This window comes from Rhinolophus sinicus, chromosome 7 (genome assembly GCF_057876585.1).
Source record: "Rhinolophus sinicus isolate RSI-liver-muscle chromosome 7, RSI-T2T, whole genome shotgun sequence".
Lineage (NCBI taxonomy): Eukaryota > Metazoa > Chordata > Mammalia > Chiroptera > Rhinolophidae > Rhinolophus > Rhinolophus sinicus.
In genome coordinates, this window is record NC_142507.1 from 13179379 (window position 1) to 13196344 (window position 16966).

Below are 16966 nucleotides of genomic sequence, written 5' to 3' on the forward strand. Positions count from 1 at the left end.
AAGACATGCTTTTAAATATATCATGATCAAACGTACAATATTAAATTATACCAATAAAATACCAGACGAATCATCCTATTTTGTCCCAATAAAACACTTAGCAGCTTTGTGACCTTGGATAAGCTACTTAACATCTCTGTGCCTCAGTTTCCTTGCCTGTAAAATAGGGACAATTTTAGCACTTATCTTACAGATTTATTGCAAGGCTTAAAGGAAATAATTTAAGTGCTTAGACTAGAATCTGGTATTCAAGTTCTGAATACATATTACCCACCATTTATTACCTCAAGGGAAGAGGGGGTCTTTGGGTTCTCTTTATCAGTAGACTAATAATTGTTTTGTTTTCTACGAAAGCTGATGAATTTTGTTTTCAGATCCTCTACTTTGGTCCCCCCCATACTATTCTAATACATTTATCAGATTTGCTTATCCCCAGAGAAAAATCAACTTGGCCCTGAAGAATTTAAATTTGGGTAGTAAAGTCATAAAAACAGGTTAATGCTTATTTTTATTATAAGCTTCTGGTCAGAAAACCACATACACACAGAGAAACTATATATCTAACTATATAGTTCTAACTATATATCTAACTATATAGTATATATCTAACTACCAACTGACAGGAAATAGAAAGAATAAAAGTGTGTTAATCACTCGACACCATGGACATGCTATCAGCAAAATCCAGACTGAAAAAGTCTATAGACAAATGACACTGTTTTTCCAACAAAAAAACTGTAAAGGAAAGATAAGAGAGGTGGAGGGGGAAACCTAGTGATCAAAAGACACTTAACAGGCTTAACAACCAGTCACATAAACACTGACTATTTAATATGAAGATATTATCATTAGTTTAGTTTTAGATGTGGTAACGGAATTGTGTGTGTGTGTGTGTGTATGTGTTTTTAAGGACCTTTATCTTTTTAGAGATGATACTAAATACTGACAGATGAAATGATATGATGAATGAACTTTGCTTCAAAATTACAGTGGCTGACTAGGGCCAGAGATGAAACAAGAATGGCTATGTAACTGTTGAAGCTGGATAGAACATTATATTATTTTCTGTATTTGTACTAGTCTCTCTACTTCTGTAAGTGTTCAACAATTTTTATAATAAAGTTTTCAAATGTAAATGACAGTCATTAAAAAAACACACTTAAACTGACACTTAAAATGCGGACAGATGGAAAATTAGACTTTTTGTCTTTTATTCTAAGAGAAGCAAAAGAAAAGAATTTGTATTTTCAGACTTAGGAAAATCCGGGCCAGGTTTACCTCACTTCTGTGGTTTGAAAAAACGCAACTGATGCCATTCCCTTGTTTTTTTCTTTGCCTGTCACGACAGGAAGCAGAACTGGAAGGGGTTATAGTAAAAGAAAGAGGTAGACACAGAAAATGGGGAAATAAGAAAACCATGAAAAAAAGAAGAGAAATACAGGAAAAATGAGAGACATGGATAATAAAAACTCAACTACATATTAAGGAAAATTTTCTGCAAAAAGCATAAGGGGGGGGGGGTGTTCGATGAAAAGAGAATGAAAGTGATCACGGCGGGGGAAATGACCAACACAAACTTTTCCTACTTCACCTCTATGTTGAAAGACACTCATATATTAGTGCTCCACCTAATTAACCACCAGCTACTTAAATCATGAAACCATCACGAGGAAGCTCTTCACTCATGCATGGCCACCTGCTCAGTTTTTAGATGACATCCCCTACACGCCTCCCTCTTATAAACAATTCTACAAAAGGAAACAAGTGTAGAAGGTAAATCTGACCTATATAATCTTTTAAGCAAAACACAAAACAAAATCTCCAATTTTCAGTTATTAGTTATTTCAGAATGAAATCTGATCTTACCTTTCTGTATGTGTGTTATGTTACCATCAAGTTACTTTTACCTGAGTATCATAACCCAGGTATCCTGATAGGCACAGTTAGATTTGTACAATTATCCAAAAATGGTAATCATGTATACTAAAATGGTATCCAAGAATTTCAAATAGAGCTAGCAATTCAACCCTCACCCAGCCTTCAATATGAACCCTTTTTAAAAAAACAAAAACAAAACACTTACGTATTACAGAAGACATTCTCATGTACAAACTCTAACTGGCTATTATTTTGTTTCAAAAACGACTCTTCAGTCAAAAGACTGTCAAAAATGACTGTCTTGATATCCTTTGATTAAGCAATACTGAAAACTATATAAAACTTAAAACTAAACTATAAGTTCAGTTGCATATGCATTAAATAAAAACTAAGTAACAGAAGAAAACACAGTAAAGTTAAGAAAGGGTTGGGCAATTTAACCACAAATAACATGAAGATTAACAATTATTAGAGAGGTAGATAGACAGGATTTCTAATATTCTACAACATTAAAATGCATTTTAAGCTGCTCATCTAGTTGTCATATCTTGAGCAGTTTTTCTGGAACTTCCCAACATTTCCCTCTCCACCCTTTTGTGTAAGAATTCCAAAGTTAGAATGCTCTTGAAGAATCTCTTACCCTTTTGTTCTTGTCTGATATGAATATTATTTAATCGTTCAAATAAACTCTCTCTTAGTTTTGAGTTTTCTCAGGTGTTTTGTTTTAAATAAAAATCCTATCAACTATTACTTACGGTATTGTAAAGCTTATCAAACTCTGCATATCTCCTGAAGACAAACCACTCACTCCTGCCCACTGAGACCAGAACTTTATAAACCTATGAAAAACAAGAAATAAAAATAACACAATAAAATTTGATTGCAAAAAAAGGCATTAGCTATTTAAATAATCTGTTTTCATACTCACGAAACTGGTATTAGACACTAACGTTTATATGATAATACTTGAAATTATATGACTAATTTCAAGTATTACCAACTGAAACACTTATTTCATCTTGTTGAAAGGTGGTTATTTTTAAAATGTTATGAAATATTTCTGTAATTTTCAAAGAGTGACAGTGAACACATGTGTATTCATTTAGATGAATTCTAACATTCTGCCATTCTTGTTTCAGATTTTTATCCCGAGAATAAAACATCATAGATTCAACTAATGATATTCTCTATTATTCCCCGAAAGCAACCAGTACCCTGAAATTATTAAGTATTTTAGAAAATGATGTCTGGCACATCATAAACACTCAATTATTAGTTCTCCTTCTTCCAGGACACCTTTTACATGGTATTTTTCAAACTGAGACTTTATTCTTGGATTTCTTACCACCACCTTACGTGTGTTTAATATTTTCATATATAATTGCATATAACCATAGCCAACAACTCTATGATGTGAGCAGAACAAATATTACCACCCCCACTCTACATATGAGGAAATGATGGCCCAAAAAAGTGAAGTAATTTGTACAAGTTCACAAACTTGTGAGACTAAGATCTAAGCCTTCTAACCCTCCATGGACCAGACCCAGTATTAAATCGTCAAGTTATAATATAGAATTAACTTTCACAATTCATCTCACACATCCCCTCAGATTATAATTCAACATACCAATGTAGAGAAAACTATTCGGGAGCTCAAAGATCTTGTATCATTTCTAAAGAGAAAAGTAACAAGAATCCAGATTTATGAGGAAAGGTTCACTGATGTATGGCTCAGATTATCGACCTCAGCATTTTACACTGAAGACTACGGGAAAGAGATAGGCGTTACTTTTGGGTTTATAATTCAATTGCTCCCAGTCTGTTAGACAATTTAAAGTAAACCAGGTTAATTTTAGAAGATGGGCATACAAATATGTATCAACTATCCTTTCCTGTGAAAGATTGGTAAGCTACACTCACAAATTTCTAGTTATATAATAGTGGGAGGAAAGGACCTGATTATATTATACGAATTCTGTAGTATCATTTAAGATATGGGCACATTAACAGGCCCACAGTGAGAGGAGTTCCAGAATGTGAAGCCACTTCCCTCTCTGAGGGAGGACACAGGGTCTCACCTGGAAGGTGAAGCAAGTCACTGGTATCAGATACCTGGGTAAGCGATGAGTCACTAAGATTGAAAGAAACAGCAGCCAATCACCCTACATGAGCTACAGGGTGGTGATACGGCTCTCCAGTCTTAACCAAGAAGGTATCGAGTTGTCTTAGAGGAACCTATTATACAAGAAGATGTCAGCATTGTTTGTAAGATGATACATGTGGTGAGAGTGCAGAAGTAGAGGGTCAGGAACGTGGTCAAGGAGAGCCATGCTTGTAAGACTAGACTCTAGATTTCTCTCACCCAGCATGCAGGATTGCGTAGGCCTGGAGCAGAACTGCTACAAAAGGATCAGAAACGTAAGACTGATGTGACCATGAGCTTCTGCAATGATTTGTGCTGACTTCCTGGTATGCTACGGCAGCTTCCCATGGTGACCCAAGTACAGTCAAGACTGGAACCCAAGCTTAGGTTCCCAGCTGAAGCGGCTCTGCTGCAAATATATTTACAGGAACTAAGACAGAGCCCTGCGAAGTTATTAATCAGCAGTTAGGACTTATGAAACAGGGCTGATTGAGCAAATTCTATTCGGTTGGTACAAAAGTAATTGCGGTTTAAAAGGTTAAAAATAATTGCAAAAACTGCAATTACTTTTTTAAAAAAATAAATTTTATTGGGGAATATTGGGGGACAGTGTGTTTCTCCAGGGCCCATCAGCTCCAAGTCGTTGTCCTTCAATCCAGTTGTGGAGGGCGCAGCTCAGCTCCAAGTCCAGTCGCCGTTTTCAATCTTTAGTTGCTGGGAGCACAGCCCACCATCCCATGTAGGAATTGAACTGGCAACCTTGTTGTTGAGAGCTCGCGCTCTAACCAACTGAGCCATTCGGCCACCCCAAAACCACAATTACTTTTGCACCAACCTAATAATAAAACACCAATAGGCAAAAACAAAAACTCTTAAAATTTTTATAAATACTTTTATTTGCCCCAAAAAAGCACAAGATTTCACAGAACACAGTGTAATACTCATTACAATATGACATTATCTTATTTTTCTTAAAAATATTTTCCTATTGTCTGTCTTGCCCGACCAGAATATAAGTTTCTTGAAAGCAAGGGCTGTCATTCTTACTACTCCTTGTATCCCCAGTGCCTAGAACAGTGTCTGGCATAACAAAGAAACTCAATGACAATTTGTTGAGTGGATAAATGAAAGTATAACTCAGACTTGGTTTAAGTCAAGAAATCCTAGGGTGCAATGCAATTCTCTATTAGAAGCTTCATGGTGTAGAGCTATATAAAAGACATACGAGGGCTAGCCAGATGTCTCAGTCGGTTAGAGAGTGAGCTCTGAACAACAGGGTTGCTGGTTCAATTCCCGCATGGGATGGTGGGCTGTGCCCCCTGCAACTAAAGTTTGAAAACAGCAACTGGACTTGGAACTGAGCTGCGCCCTCCACAACTAGCTTGAAAGACAACTACTTAGAGCTGAAGGGCCCTGGAGAAACACACTGTCCCCAATATTCCCCAATAAAATTAAAAAGAAAAAAAGACATACGAGAGTTAGAGCACAAAAATATTACTGAATAGTCAGTCACGCAATATCTGTGTTTGTTCCTATGTACAGTACAGGCGTCTGGGCCTGCTGAGAGTGGATGCAGAGTCTGTGTTGGGTGGGGTGGGTCCTATCTGTGCTGACTAGAACCCAGTTTCTGGAGGACTGAGGAATGCACTGTGGTAATTTGCAACCAACACATGAACTTAGTACTGCTTTTCATTCAACATCAATTCCACAGGTAACTTCTTAAACATCCATCTCTGTTCTAGGTCCTGGTGAAACAACAGTGAGGGAAGTTCTTGCTTCAAAGGACCTTGCGTTCTAGTCAGGGAAGTCACACACAAATATTAGGTTGGTGCAAAAGTAATTGCGGTTTTTGCAATTTTTTTTTTTTTAAACTGCAATTACTTTTGCACCAACCAAATAAATACAAAATGTAGGGTGGTGATAGTGCTATCGAGAATTTAAATACAGTAAGTGGGACAGAGAGTGAAAGGGGTAGGATGAGGTGTGAAGGTGCTATTTTACATACAGGGTGGTCAGAAAAAGCCTCCTAATAAGGCACAATCTGAGACTCTGAAGGAAGGAAATGAACACGGTGATTTGGATAGGCCCTTTGAGGACTCAGGGGACAGCTCAGAGAGGGCAGGGTGAGAGCAATGCTACAGGTCTCCTTGAACTTGTCACATTAGACATGGATATACCTTTGCCATGAAAAATAGAAGGATACCTAAGATAACCTACTGCCTATATTTGCTCTGTATGAACATCCCTCAAACTTGGCCAAAGGTTATGCCCTTGAAGAGAATGGCCCAAAGCCAAAAATAAGGACAGGGAAGAAATGGAACACTTTCACACACTCCACTATTTTATCAAAGATACACTCACTTCTTCTTTACCATCAATGTGATGTTGCTACAATTTGCTTTTATGAGTGTGGAGTAAGTTCACAATGCTTGGTAAGATATTGCTACAACATAGAGACCGAGGGGAAGCAAATGGTCAGACATGCGTCGCAATCTCTCTTCTCTGGGCTTTGGTACAGGGTGTGGCAGTGTGTTTATTAAGGAAGGGAGAAGACAGACGGGCTGTTCTCAACTCCTTACTTGGGACTTTGGGGAGAAAACCACCATTTCGGGGCTGAAGCCCCAGCTAGTTAAGATGGCAGAATGGAGTGGTCAGACAAAGGGTTTAGTTTAACTCCTCAGCTTCCATCACCTCCCATGTGAAATGGACTCTGAGTTGAAAGTCACTTGTCATGAGGCTCAACTGGCAGGGGCCAGGTGACGCTCTGGTCAGAGGCTGGGGTAGATCACTTGACGGAGGAGCAGGTCACGGTCATGTCAGTGGGTTCTAGAGCCATTGAGAGCCCAGGGGAAGCTGAGTTGGCACCACCCAGGCCAACCCAACAAAGAATAAATAACAAGTCAGTTCACTGACTGCAGATGCCAGCGATGGATGCCAACAAAATGCCCAGAGCTGGATCAGGTCAATCATAGCTGGACGTTTGCCAAACGAGTCACTACAGCTGGAATCGCCAAGATCTAGAGGGATGACATGAATGCAAGAGCCTTCACCAGGCTACCGTGGGGCCAGTCGTCAGACACTGTGAAAGAGGACACGTCTCCTCCCATAAACTCTGATGCCAAGTTGGAGAAGGAATGAGTGTGTGTTCGAACAAGACAATGAGCAGAACGGAGGCAGCCTGGGCATTTTTACTTAAAAGAACTGCTTTAGCTCAAATTGTTTCAATAGACTTGGGTTAAATGAATTCCGTCATATGATTCAGTGGGTGGGGAGTTTATAAAGAAGCCCAGATCAGTTACATATTTTTCAGGGGGAAGAGGGCAGGAGATCTCTGTATATACTAACAGGACTACTGGAACTAAAGACAATGTTATATGTTTCATTACACGTATTAGAAAAGTGACTATTCTCCAATAATAGTCACGGATACACTGATTCTGCAAATATTCACTGTGCTTATTCTTTATAAAGTAGATACTATGATGAGAAAAAGTAAAATTAGAAATGGGCTTTGCCTTTAAGGGGGAAAAAAGAGATAAAATACTAGATTGAATAGGCTTAAAATTGCAGTAGAAAATGATAAACGTCATTTAAGAAAGCTACGGTGGAAATTTTAAGACAGTGGTTCTCCAGGATCGATGACTTCCGGAGTCCATTAACCGCCCCCAACAGCGACAAATACGTGCCTGTGTCCTAGATCCATGCGAACGCACATTTTCTGGTGAGAGGGTCTATCAGATAGTTTCATAAGCTTCTCCCAAAGGATAAACAGGCAAAAATCTGCACTGAAAAAGAAACTGCATTCCGTTCCCATACACATGGAAGACTAGAGGATATAGCATTTGAAAGGTAAGTAAAATCTGGATATGTGAAGACAGGGGACAGGGTGTTCTAGGCTGAGGAAGAACAAAAGCAAATGGAAGTATTCTCTAGATTCCATTTTCCCATATGCTTTACATTACATACTTACAGTAAACCTCTTCTTTTTCTCTCTGTGTTCATCAGAGCTGGGAATGCTTACACTTGGGCAGCTTTCTTTGTAGTCCATGATATATCCCTTTGGGTTTATTGCCTCAAGAGCACACCAAAAACTGAGTCCGAAGAAAGTGTCAGCAGAGGACAAACACAATTAACTAATCCAAAACATAAAACCGCTTGAGGTCATGTTCAAATTCCATCATGCAACCTTAACCAACAGAAACAAAACAAAACAAAAAAAAACAACTGATTAGCAAAAGAACTTTAAAATACCAGGATTTGTCATTCCTCGTTCACAGGGCCCATGTTATGCTGGTTCTGCCAGGAATGTACTTTTGATCAGAAAGCTCAGCTCAGGTTAGAGATTTTGTTACAGTTATGTCGCTACCAATAGCTACACCCCAATCCAACATTTGCATCCCATTTACTTTGCTTTTATGCTAAGAAATTCTGCAAGCTTCTACACCACACCACAGTTCATGTGGACTAATGGCCACAGTTCGTGTGGAGTAATGGAGCCTTTCACCTAAAAGGGCTTTCGTTTGATGGATTCAGAGCAAGGCTTTTCAGAGTGTGGTTTTCAGACTTTTGCCTCAGGATGAACAGGTGCGGCTTGCTTCAGATTGAGATGCTATGTATTAGGTAACTACGCACCCCCATTTTATAAACGAGGCAACTGAGACACAGAGAGGTTTAAGTAATCTGCCTGCCCAGGATTTGAACCCAGGCTGGCGTCTGGCTCCAGAGTCCCGACTCTTAACCACAGTGCTATGCTGCATTTTAACAACTGTGGGTAATTCTGATGCACTGGACAGCTCCCTAGTCAGAGAAATTACAGTACATCTTCATACAAAACTAACACAGTTATGTCAATTTTATCATTCCACCCATGGGCAAAGGGCTGGAGATGTCACACTGATGTCACCCTTGCTACATACAGCAGCCCAATCTCTCCACTGAGACCAAAGAATACCTTTTGAAGGGTTACCTTGCCCATTTCTCCTGGTGACTAATTTCAAGAAGTCACGCTGACAGGTCTAATACTTGTAAATAAATTATACTCAAGCAATGATTCCAAATGTCAATCAGGAGGCACTGAGTCTTCAGGTTTAATGAGTTTTAACTGCCTACAGGGTGCTTTCTTTCAGATGATTCAAAACCTGCTTTGTTGGATTTGCTGCTGGAAATGAAGTCAGGAAGGAATGATACATAGTTGAACCAGTTGTTCGAAAACATGGAAATGTAACTGGCCCCATCCTAAGCTCAGGGTGCAGCACTTGTGCATGTGTCACAGCACCCTAACACCCCATAAAAGCAGCTTCTTTGACTCCCTGTACCCCACCATCAGACCAGGATGGCCACCTGACCTGAGCCCTGCCCTTCAGTCCGGTGCTCTATTGCTATAAGAATTAGAGCAGGTGGAACCCACAGCTCTTCTAAGCAGATACACCTTGTTGGGGAGCCCCGGGACCCACATCAGCCCGTCCAGGAGCCCCGGGACCCACATCAGCCCGTCCGGGAGCCCCGGGACCCACATCAGCCCGTCCGGGAGCCCCGGGACCCACATCAGCTCCTGTCCAGGAGCCCCGGGACCCACATCAGCCCCTGTCCGGGAGCCCCGGGACCCACATCAGCCCCTGTCCGGGAGCCCCGGGACCCACATCAGCCCATCCTTTTCCGTCTGCAGCAGAAATGATGAGGTGAGAGAGTGAAGGTGATGGCGCTACACTTTTCCACATCTGTCCCTCGAGAATGTGGGAGGCAGGGGGTGGTAGGTCCTGCTGCCACCACATCACATATGAGCTTGAATGTCTGCCGTCCCATGCATGGCCCACAGGAGCAGAACTACAAGAGAACGTCATGCCAGGCCTCCCCCTTGGAAGGGACAATAGGATATGACATGAAGTAGCACCAGGAACAGAGAAGGAAGAGCCGGGCTAAGATAAGGTGTTTCACACAAGGTGCCCTGGGGATACCTAAGCGTGCACGTACCGCAGGCGGGTAAGCCCGGCGCTCAGCTCTAGCCCACAGGTGCCAGTCTGACAACTGTGCTACAGTCTCCCTAGGCCCTTCCGGACCTAAAACCACGTTCTCCACCCTGCCACACGCCCCACGGACCTCACACTCAGGCAACCCACCGCCTGCCCTTGCCCTGTGGCATCTGCTTGGGTTCAATCAATGCAAAGCACTAGCAGAAGATGGAAGCGAGATGCTAAGGTATTTATTCCCCCTGCTCCTTTTCTAACAAGCAGTGTTTTCTCTACCTAAGGCCATAGTTCCCAGCAGGCGGCCCCTCTCCCACAACTACTGCTGAAGGTCTGGGAGTGGTATTGGCTTGCAAACCCTGTAAGTAGAAGGGGTGCTTCACCATGCCCTGCTGGTTCTTCCCCCTGCCCACGACAGCTTAGGACACGGTCCTTTGTTAGGTTCCCTTCAATTACTTTTGAGTATGTCATGTGACGGATATAGTAACTGGGACCAAGAATGACCCCAGGAAACAGACCCTGAAAAACGGGACGCATGTGTGCTGAACGCCCTGACAACCTTCCTGTGGAGGGAGGGGATGGGGAAGTGGTCACCGTAAAACAGCGATCACGGTGGCTCACATTTCCTCCCAGGGTGTCACAGGACAGAGGCAGGCAGTGGGCAAGGTGATGGAAGTCCACAGGGATGATGAAAACACTGATTTCAAAGACTGTGACCTGGGCCGGGGCTGCTTCTACTTATCTCTGAGAAGGTGCACAAAGCAAAGGACAAACTGAGAGCCTCCCGATAGATGGGCTGTTAGATAGTTTTCTCTTATAGCTGCTAAGCTGACAGGACTAAGGCTCAAGCCCAGGGTTTGATGGTAAGGGTTGCAGAGCCAATTAAACATGCAACCCTGCAAAGTCTCTTAAGCATTGGCTGGAATGGATAATGATCTTGAATCATGGATGTAGGCACTTGGGCAGCCAAACGAAGCCTCCCAATTAAAAAAAAAAAATCTTAAAATGAGAGAACCGATACACCTTGCACGTCCACCAAGAAAGAGATAAAACGATTGGTGAGCTTCGCATCTAAGTAGGCTGCTCTGGTCTGTTTACTGGGTAACCCATAAGGCTGCAAGTTTTCATGGGGCCTGATCCAAGAGAAGGTTCTACAACAATGAAAGCTGCCCTACCTCTTGGGCCTATGCCTCAGCATACCCAATAGTACTAGAAATGACATGGCAGAAGGGACGGGGTAAGGAGCCTCTGATAAACACCAGAAGAGTAAGAGTTGTACTGCCAACAGCTACTGCCCGCATGGGTCCTGGCTTGCTACCAAGCCTGGGTAGAGATCAGGTAGACACCTGCTCCTGGGAAACCAAGAGACTGTGCAACAAGAACAGCCCATCATAAACACAGTATTATGTGATGCTCTGAATCGTAAAACTGGACTGTACAGAAGCATTCCACTTGGTGTGGTAAAAGCAAGACTGGGCCTGCGCAGGTCTGGTAGGAAACTAAAGGGACAGGCGGCTCCCCGGGTGACTTGCTCCCCTTTCCTTGTGCGCTCTCTCTCACCCCAAACTCATGGGGGAAGAGCCCACAACCAGTTAGCAGAGAGGGGGGAAAAGCATACCTGTTTATGGATGGACGTGACAGTGTGCTAGTACTGACCGGATGTGAGAGAAGACAGCCCTATTCAGCGATGGTCCTGAAAGGCTCGTGAAGGGAAATCGTCCCAACGCGCAGACTTCTGAGCAGATTCACTGGGGCATGTGGGACACTGTGGCAACCCACAGAAAGACGGGGCTGCAAAGGACTTGGGTCCTGTGGGAATGAAGGCTTGGGTCACCCCACCAGTGAACTCTGACCAGCTGAGGGGCTGGCAGAGGTGAAGGGAACATAAAAGAGGGACCCGGACAAAAAGGCATGACTACAACTGGAGCCAAAAGACTCGCTCAAATCAGAAGCCTAGGGCTCAAATCATTTGAACTTCTCCAAGGACTTGAGGTGGAGAACGGTGGCATTTCATCCCCGCACGCGTGGTAGTCACCGCAGATGGGTCACCTGACGGGAGCTTTGGCCTTAGAGGAACAGGTGCAGACATTACAGTAGTTTTGTTTTGTTTTGAGTTTTTTCTCTGTGACTTTGTATGAAGAACACGGGTGGTGGTTTCAGGCGGGAGTACGAATAAACTGGATGCAGCGACTAAGAAGACAGGTGTTTCCCGAGTTAGGACGTTGAGTTTTCTGCTCCCAGTATGAGTGAATACGAGGAGACAGAAAGGGGAGGCCTGCGCTGGGGGTTCTCGATCTGCCCTTTTGGCTCCATCTCCACCCTGCTCTGTGCCCCAGGACGCTGACGTCTGCAGTCTGCACCCCACGGGCTCCCTGGCCCTCCTGCTGCTGGGTGATTTCATCCAGAGAGGCACTGACAGGGTCTGGGGTGGGAAGAGAGGGATGAGGATACGAATTTCCTCATCCTGCTCCCTCCTGGGCAGCCAGTTCGGTAGCTGCTGTGTTGCTCTAAGGCCAAAGCTCCCGTCGGGGGATCCACCTGCCGTGACTACCACTCTTTCGGGGATGAAATGCCACCATTCACCTACCATCTCAAGTCCTTGGACAAGTTCAAATGATTTGAGCCCTAGTTTCTAGAAGATGGGGCTAGCAACACCAACTTTACAAAGTTGTTCTAAGGATTCAAGAAATGTGTATAGTAGTCAATAACCTCGATCTAACGCCTAGCAATTTGTTTCAAATTGGTTTTTATTCCTTCATCCAACAAATAGTAAGCATTTATCGTGCACTAAGCAATAGAAAGACAAAGAGAAAAGTCCTACCAGCAGCAGGGAACTTATTTCATGGGAAGAATGGTAAGCAACATAAAAACTTCAATAGTCGGGTAAGTATGAGGTTAGATGTATGCATGTACGAAGGCACAGAGATGCGCCACCGATACAGACTGTCATACATTCCCAGACTAGCTACAAATAAAGCCAGGCAGGCATGGAAGCAGAAGTTGGAAGAGATTACACTTATTTGCCTCAATTTCCTTTGGAAAAAGGAGCTCGAGTCATATGCTAGAAATGAAGACGTTGCTATGAAGAAAAACACAGAGAGATAAAACCACCTGCCGAAGCCAGGATCTAGCTGACGACAGCGCTAGGACTCAAATCCAAACTGGACTGACTCCAAAATCTATATGGACTTGTTTGCTACACCATACTGTCTCTCCCTAAGTAAGGTTTTCCTTTCCTTTCAGCTAAAGCAAACTGGCAACTTACCCGTATTTAATACATAGTGGCGAAGCTTATTACAAGCCAGACTGTGCTTTATGTGTGTGAATCTGGTTGCTCCTCACAACAGCCCTCCTGAGACAAAACCAAGGAGAAACTGAAGCATAAAAAAGATGAAGTCACCTGCCCCACCTGATGGAGTCAGGATTTGAACCCAGGTGGTTTGACTTCGGGACCTTTACCCACAGTATCTCACTGCCTCTACCAGACATACAAGCTCTAAAGAGTCCTCTGGGAAGCACAGAAGAAGGTTCATAAACTGATTTTTAAGTGGTTACGAGCGAAATTATGAAAAAGAAACCCTGCTATTCCTGCAAATCTAATGTATGTGTATTCTATCAAACTGAAGCCATTTAAATTCTTCAAAATCATCTGCTAGCCAGGCAGCCAAATAAAACAGAATGAGGGCTCCTGTAAGAACCCCACCAACTAAGAAAGAGAACAAAAAGCTATGCCGTTCACATGGGAATAAATGTTGGAACTTTTGGGGAGGTACGTAGGTTCGGCTTCCTAAAAGGGACACAGGAAGAGTCTGCCTTCCCTGTGCTGGGGAATCATAAGGTAATCTCGGCCTGGCTCCCAGGGGCAGCTGGCATGCCTGGGAGGAAGTCACACGGCTCTGAAGAGACTAAGTTCAGATATTCACCCAGAATGGAAGCACTAACCTTAACATCCAGCTGGCGAATCAACTGTGATAAACCCAGCAAGACAAAACAAAGTTGGTCAGACGAGAACAGACCCTTCTGAGGCCAGACAGATCTCAGGGGGGCCGTGATCAGCAATAGTCAATATTGCACGTATAATGGTTCTCATTGGGGGGGACATGTGGCAATGTCTGGAGACATTTTTGGCTGTCACAGCTTGGGGGCTGGCCAATGGCTACATGTCAAGGAGGACGCTAAACATCCCACAATGCTCAGGACAGCCCCTACAGCAGAGAATTATCTGGCTCAAAACGTCAACAGTGTCGAGGTTGAGAAACGAACACCAGGCATTATTCTAAGAGCTGGCACCTCACACGTGACTTCACCCTCACAGCAACCCAGGAAATAAATATCATCATTCCGATTTTACAGGTAAAGAACCTAGGTGATGAGGACGTCCACGTGACCACACAGGTCTGGGTGGTGGCAGCACGGTGACACACACACAGCTCTGACCTCAGCGCCCAGCTGGCACAGTGTCCCACGATTTCTCATGGCACTGCTCATGCATCCCCTTCTTCTAAATTACCTTTGGAGATACTGAGTTGAAGAGAACAGAGCACCCAGTACCCACCGGCCATTGGGTTACAGAAAGAAGGCCGTGCAGCAGAAAAGCAGCTTTCCAACTCTGTCAGCAGGAGGGGGCAGGTTTGTGCAGCACTCAGTCAGCAAGGGCCCATCTTCCTCTTCCTGAAACATCACACGTCAACATCTAACCAGGGGTCTGGTACAAAGTGAGCTCTGAGTGTTGATCCCATCTCAAGGACAATCGAGGGCCAAATTCTGACATAAAGCAGACACAAGAAAGGATGCTATCCAGGACAGGGTCTGTTAAAAAGGAGGGGGAGTTAGTCTTTTTTTTTAAAGCTTTCATAGATTTAAATTTTTTAACTTGGAGCTATAAAAAGCAGAAATATAGGCAAAGCTCCATAATAGAAAACTGTCAAATTTATGTTACGTTAAAATTTTGTTAATACACACTGCTTAAAATAGATGGATATTAGTCAAGGCTTTTTTAAAAAGCACTTTTCGCTCCATCATTGTGCTCATCCTTTTGTTCATTGTATGCAATTACTGCCCTGGATCTTGTCCATCTTTCTTTCAGACAGCCAAAATGATTGTGTAACGTCAAAAGCTTCTTCTGCTTCTAACTCTAAAACATAAGCAAAGAGGTTCTGAAATCCATTTCCTTCACACATCATGAAGGCTGTTTGGTCTTGAGGCCTGGACCCTACCCAAATCCCAAGGTAGATAAATTCGTAAGTTATCAGTGTGCACTCTTAACTACTGTGGCAAACTGAGGTGGTCAGTGATTCACCCCAGACGTAAAGGAAAATTAAGAACAAGCCTGTTCCAAAAGGAAGGAAAGAGGCCTGGAAGAGCGACAAGTTTTCTTCAGCAGAGGGATGTGCTGGGTGTTTGGGAACAAGAGTCCCAGTCAAGGAAGAGACAAAAGAAAATCTGTGCACACACCCTGGGCATGGCAAGGGGACTGGTATGGGAACAGGTTTGGAAACAGGGGACTGGCACAGAGAATAAGAAAATGAATTGGGGGTGGGGATGGGACAGGGATTATTCCTGAGAAGAGAACAGACCAAGTGGGTAGGTTTCATTTTAAACTACATTAAAAGTGCCTTATCAGTCTGACCCAAATTAACTGGTTACTCTATTAGAAGACTATTACTAGTGTATAATCTGAGTCTGTTTATTTCCGCCTCTCAGAATACTAGCTCCAAATACATTCAAAATGTTTCAACAGAAACAAAGGACATCTTTGTCACATCTATAAATTAAATTCATTGCAGAATAGACTAAAAACCTAACAGGATCTGCCAATGGGAGATACATAGTAACCTCCTCCCCACGCGCATCACATGATGAATCAGTTACAACTTTTCCTGTTTTTCTTCCTTACATCCTTCCTCTAATTCCCACCCCACTCCCGTTTGATTCTGTAATCACAAAGCAGTCCTAATTTTTCCTAGATGTATCCATCTCTGATTTGAGATACCTTTTATTTATCCTGACTCTTAATAAAGAAGTGATATAGGAATTAAGAATAAAACACGTGCAAAATATACAATGTTGGGACACAATACAGAAGAATAGTCTGCACCCAACAATTAATTCCACAGGAGTGTCCCAAAACCTCAACAAAGTGTGTCGGTTCCCTGAACCAACATGAGTCTGTAGGTTCCCTAAAATTGGCTCCATTTTATTACAGACGAGTGAATGCTGACAGTCTTTTGTTTTCCAATACTACAATCAAAGCTGACAGGATACAAGGAAGGCCCTTGGCTTACTCCAACTGATAACCTGTCCCTCTGCCTATTCCAGAACTGACAGGACAGGGATGAAAACCATAGCAGCAATGCCTGTGTCTGTCCTTGGCCTCCCAAGGTCACTATCTTGGGTTCCCAGTGGCCAGAAAGCCTGCCCTCGCCCTGGTCCTGGCTTCCCAGGCTTGTCCATTGGGAGGCACCCTCCCAGGGGATCTCCCAGGCAGATGTGAACACAGAACACGCTCAAGGATGATTCCTGGAGGACTGACCACTGGGAGAATGATGGGGTGGACGGGTGATTCTATGAGGCAAGAGACAAGCAAAAGGGGGAATTCACACAGAACTAGCAATGGTGAAATCCTGCAAGCCCTAGGGAGCTAAGGGAAAGCTGGTTCTGACTGAGGAGGCTGGGAGAATTCAGACGAAGGAGGCACCAAAACCAGACCGCAGCCAACAATCACCAGCACATCAGTCTCCTGGGAGAACTTCCAACCTGGTATCTCTTCCAATCCATTCTTCCCACAGCAGAGAGATTTTTAAAATCACTGTAAATCTGATCATTTCACTCCTTTGCTGAAACCCTTCCCATGGTTTCCCACCGTCCTCAGAATAAAATCCAAACTGAATTGTTGCTAAGACTACGAGAACCCACATGACCTAACCTTGCCCTGCCTCTCCAGTTGCTTCCCACCAGGGCCTCTCGCCCCTCTAGTCAC

At 43.3% G+C, this 16966-nt stretch overlaps 1 protein-coding gene across 9 annotated transcripts in view; it reads right to left on the reverse strand.

Annotated features, from left to right (window-relative positions):
- Positions 1-16966, reverse strand: part of SGK3 (serum/glucocorticoid regulated kinase family member 3) — a 103184-nt gene that overhangs the window by 37134 nt on the left and 49084 nt on the right. For 6 of the 9 annotated variants that reach the window (XM_019726410.3, XM_088799395.1, XM_019726420.3 and 3 more), the window contains exons 2-3: positions 7995-8210; positions 2634-2717 (exon numbers count right to left, since the gene is read on the reverse strand). In XM_019726410.3, the coding sequence (XP_019581969.1) occupies positions 2634-2717; positions 7995-8072 (162 nt within the window). In that variant the 5' untranslated portion in view covers positions 8073-8210. Of the gene's footprint in view, positions 1-1278; positions 1438-2633; positions 2718-7994; positions 8211-14497; positions 14518-16966 lie in introns of those variants that run through there. The other 3 variants (XM_088799398.1, XM_088799401.1, XM_088799400.1) reach the window with 3 other exon arrangements.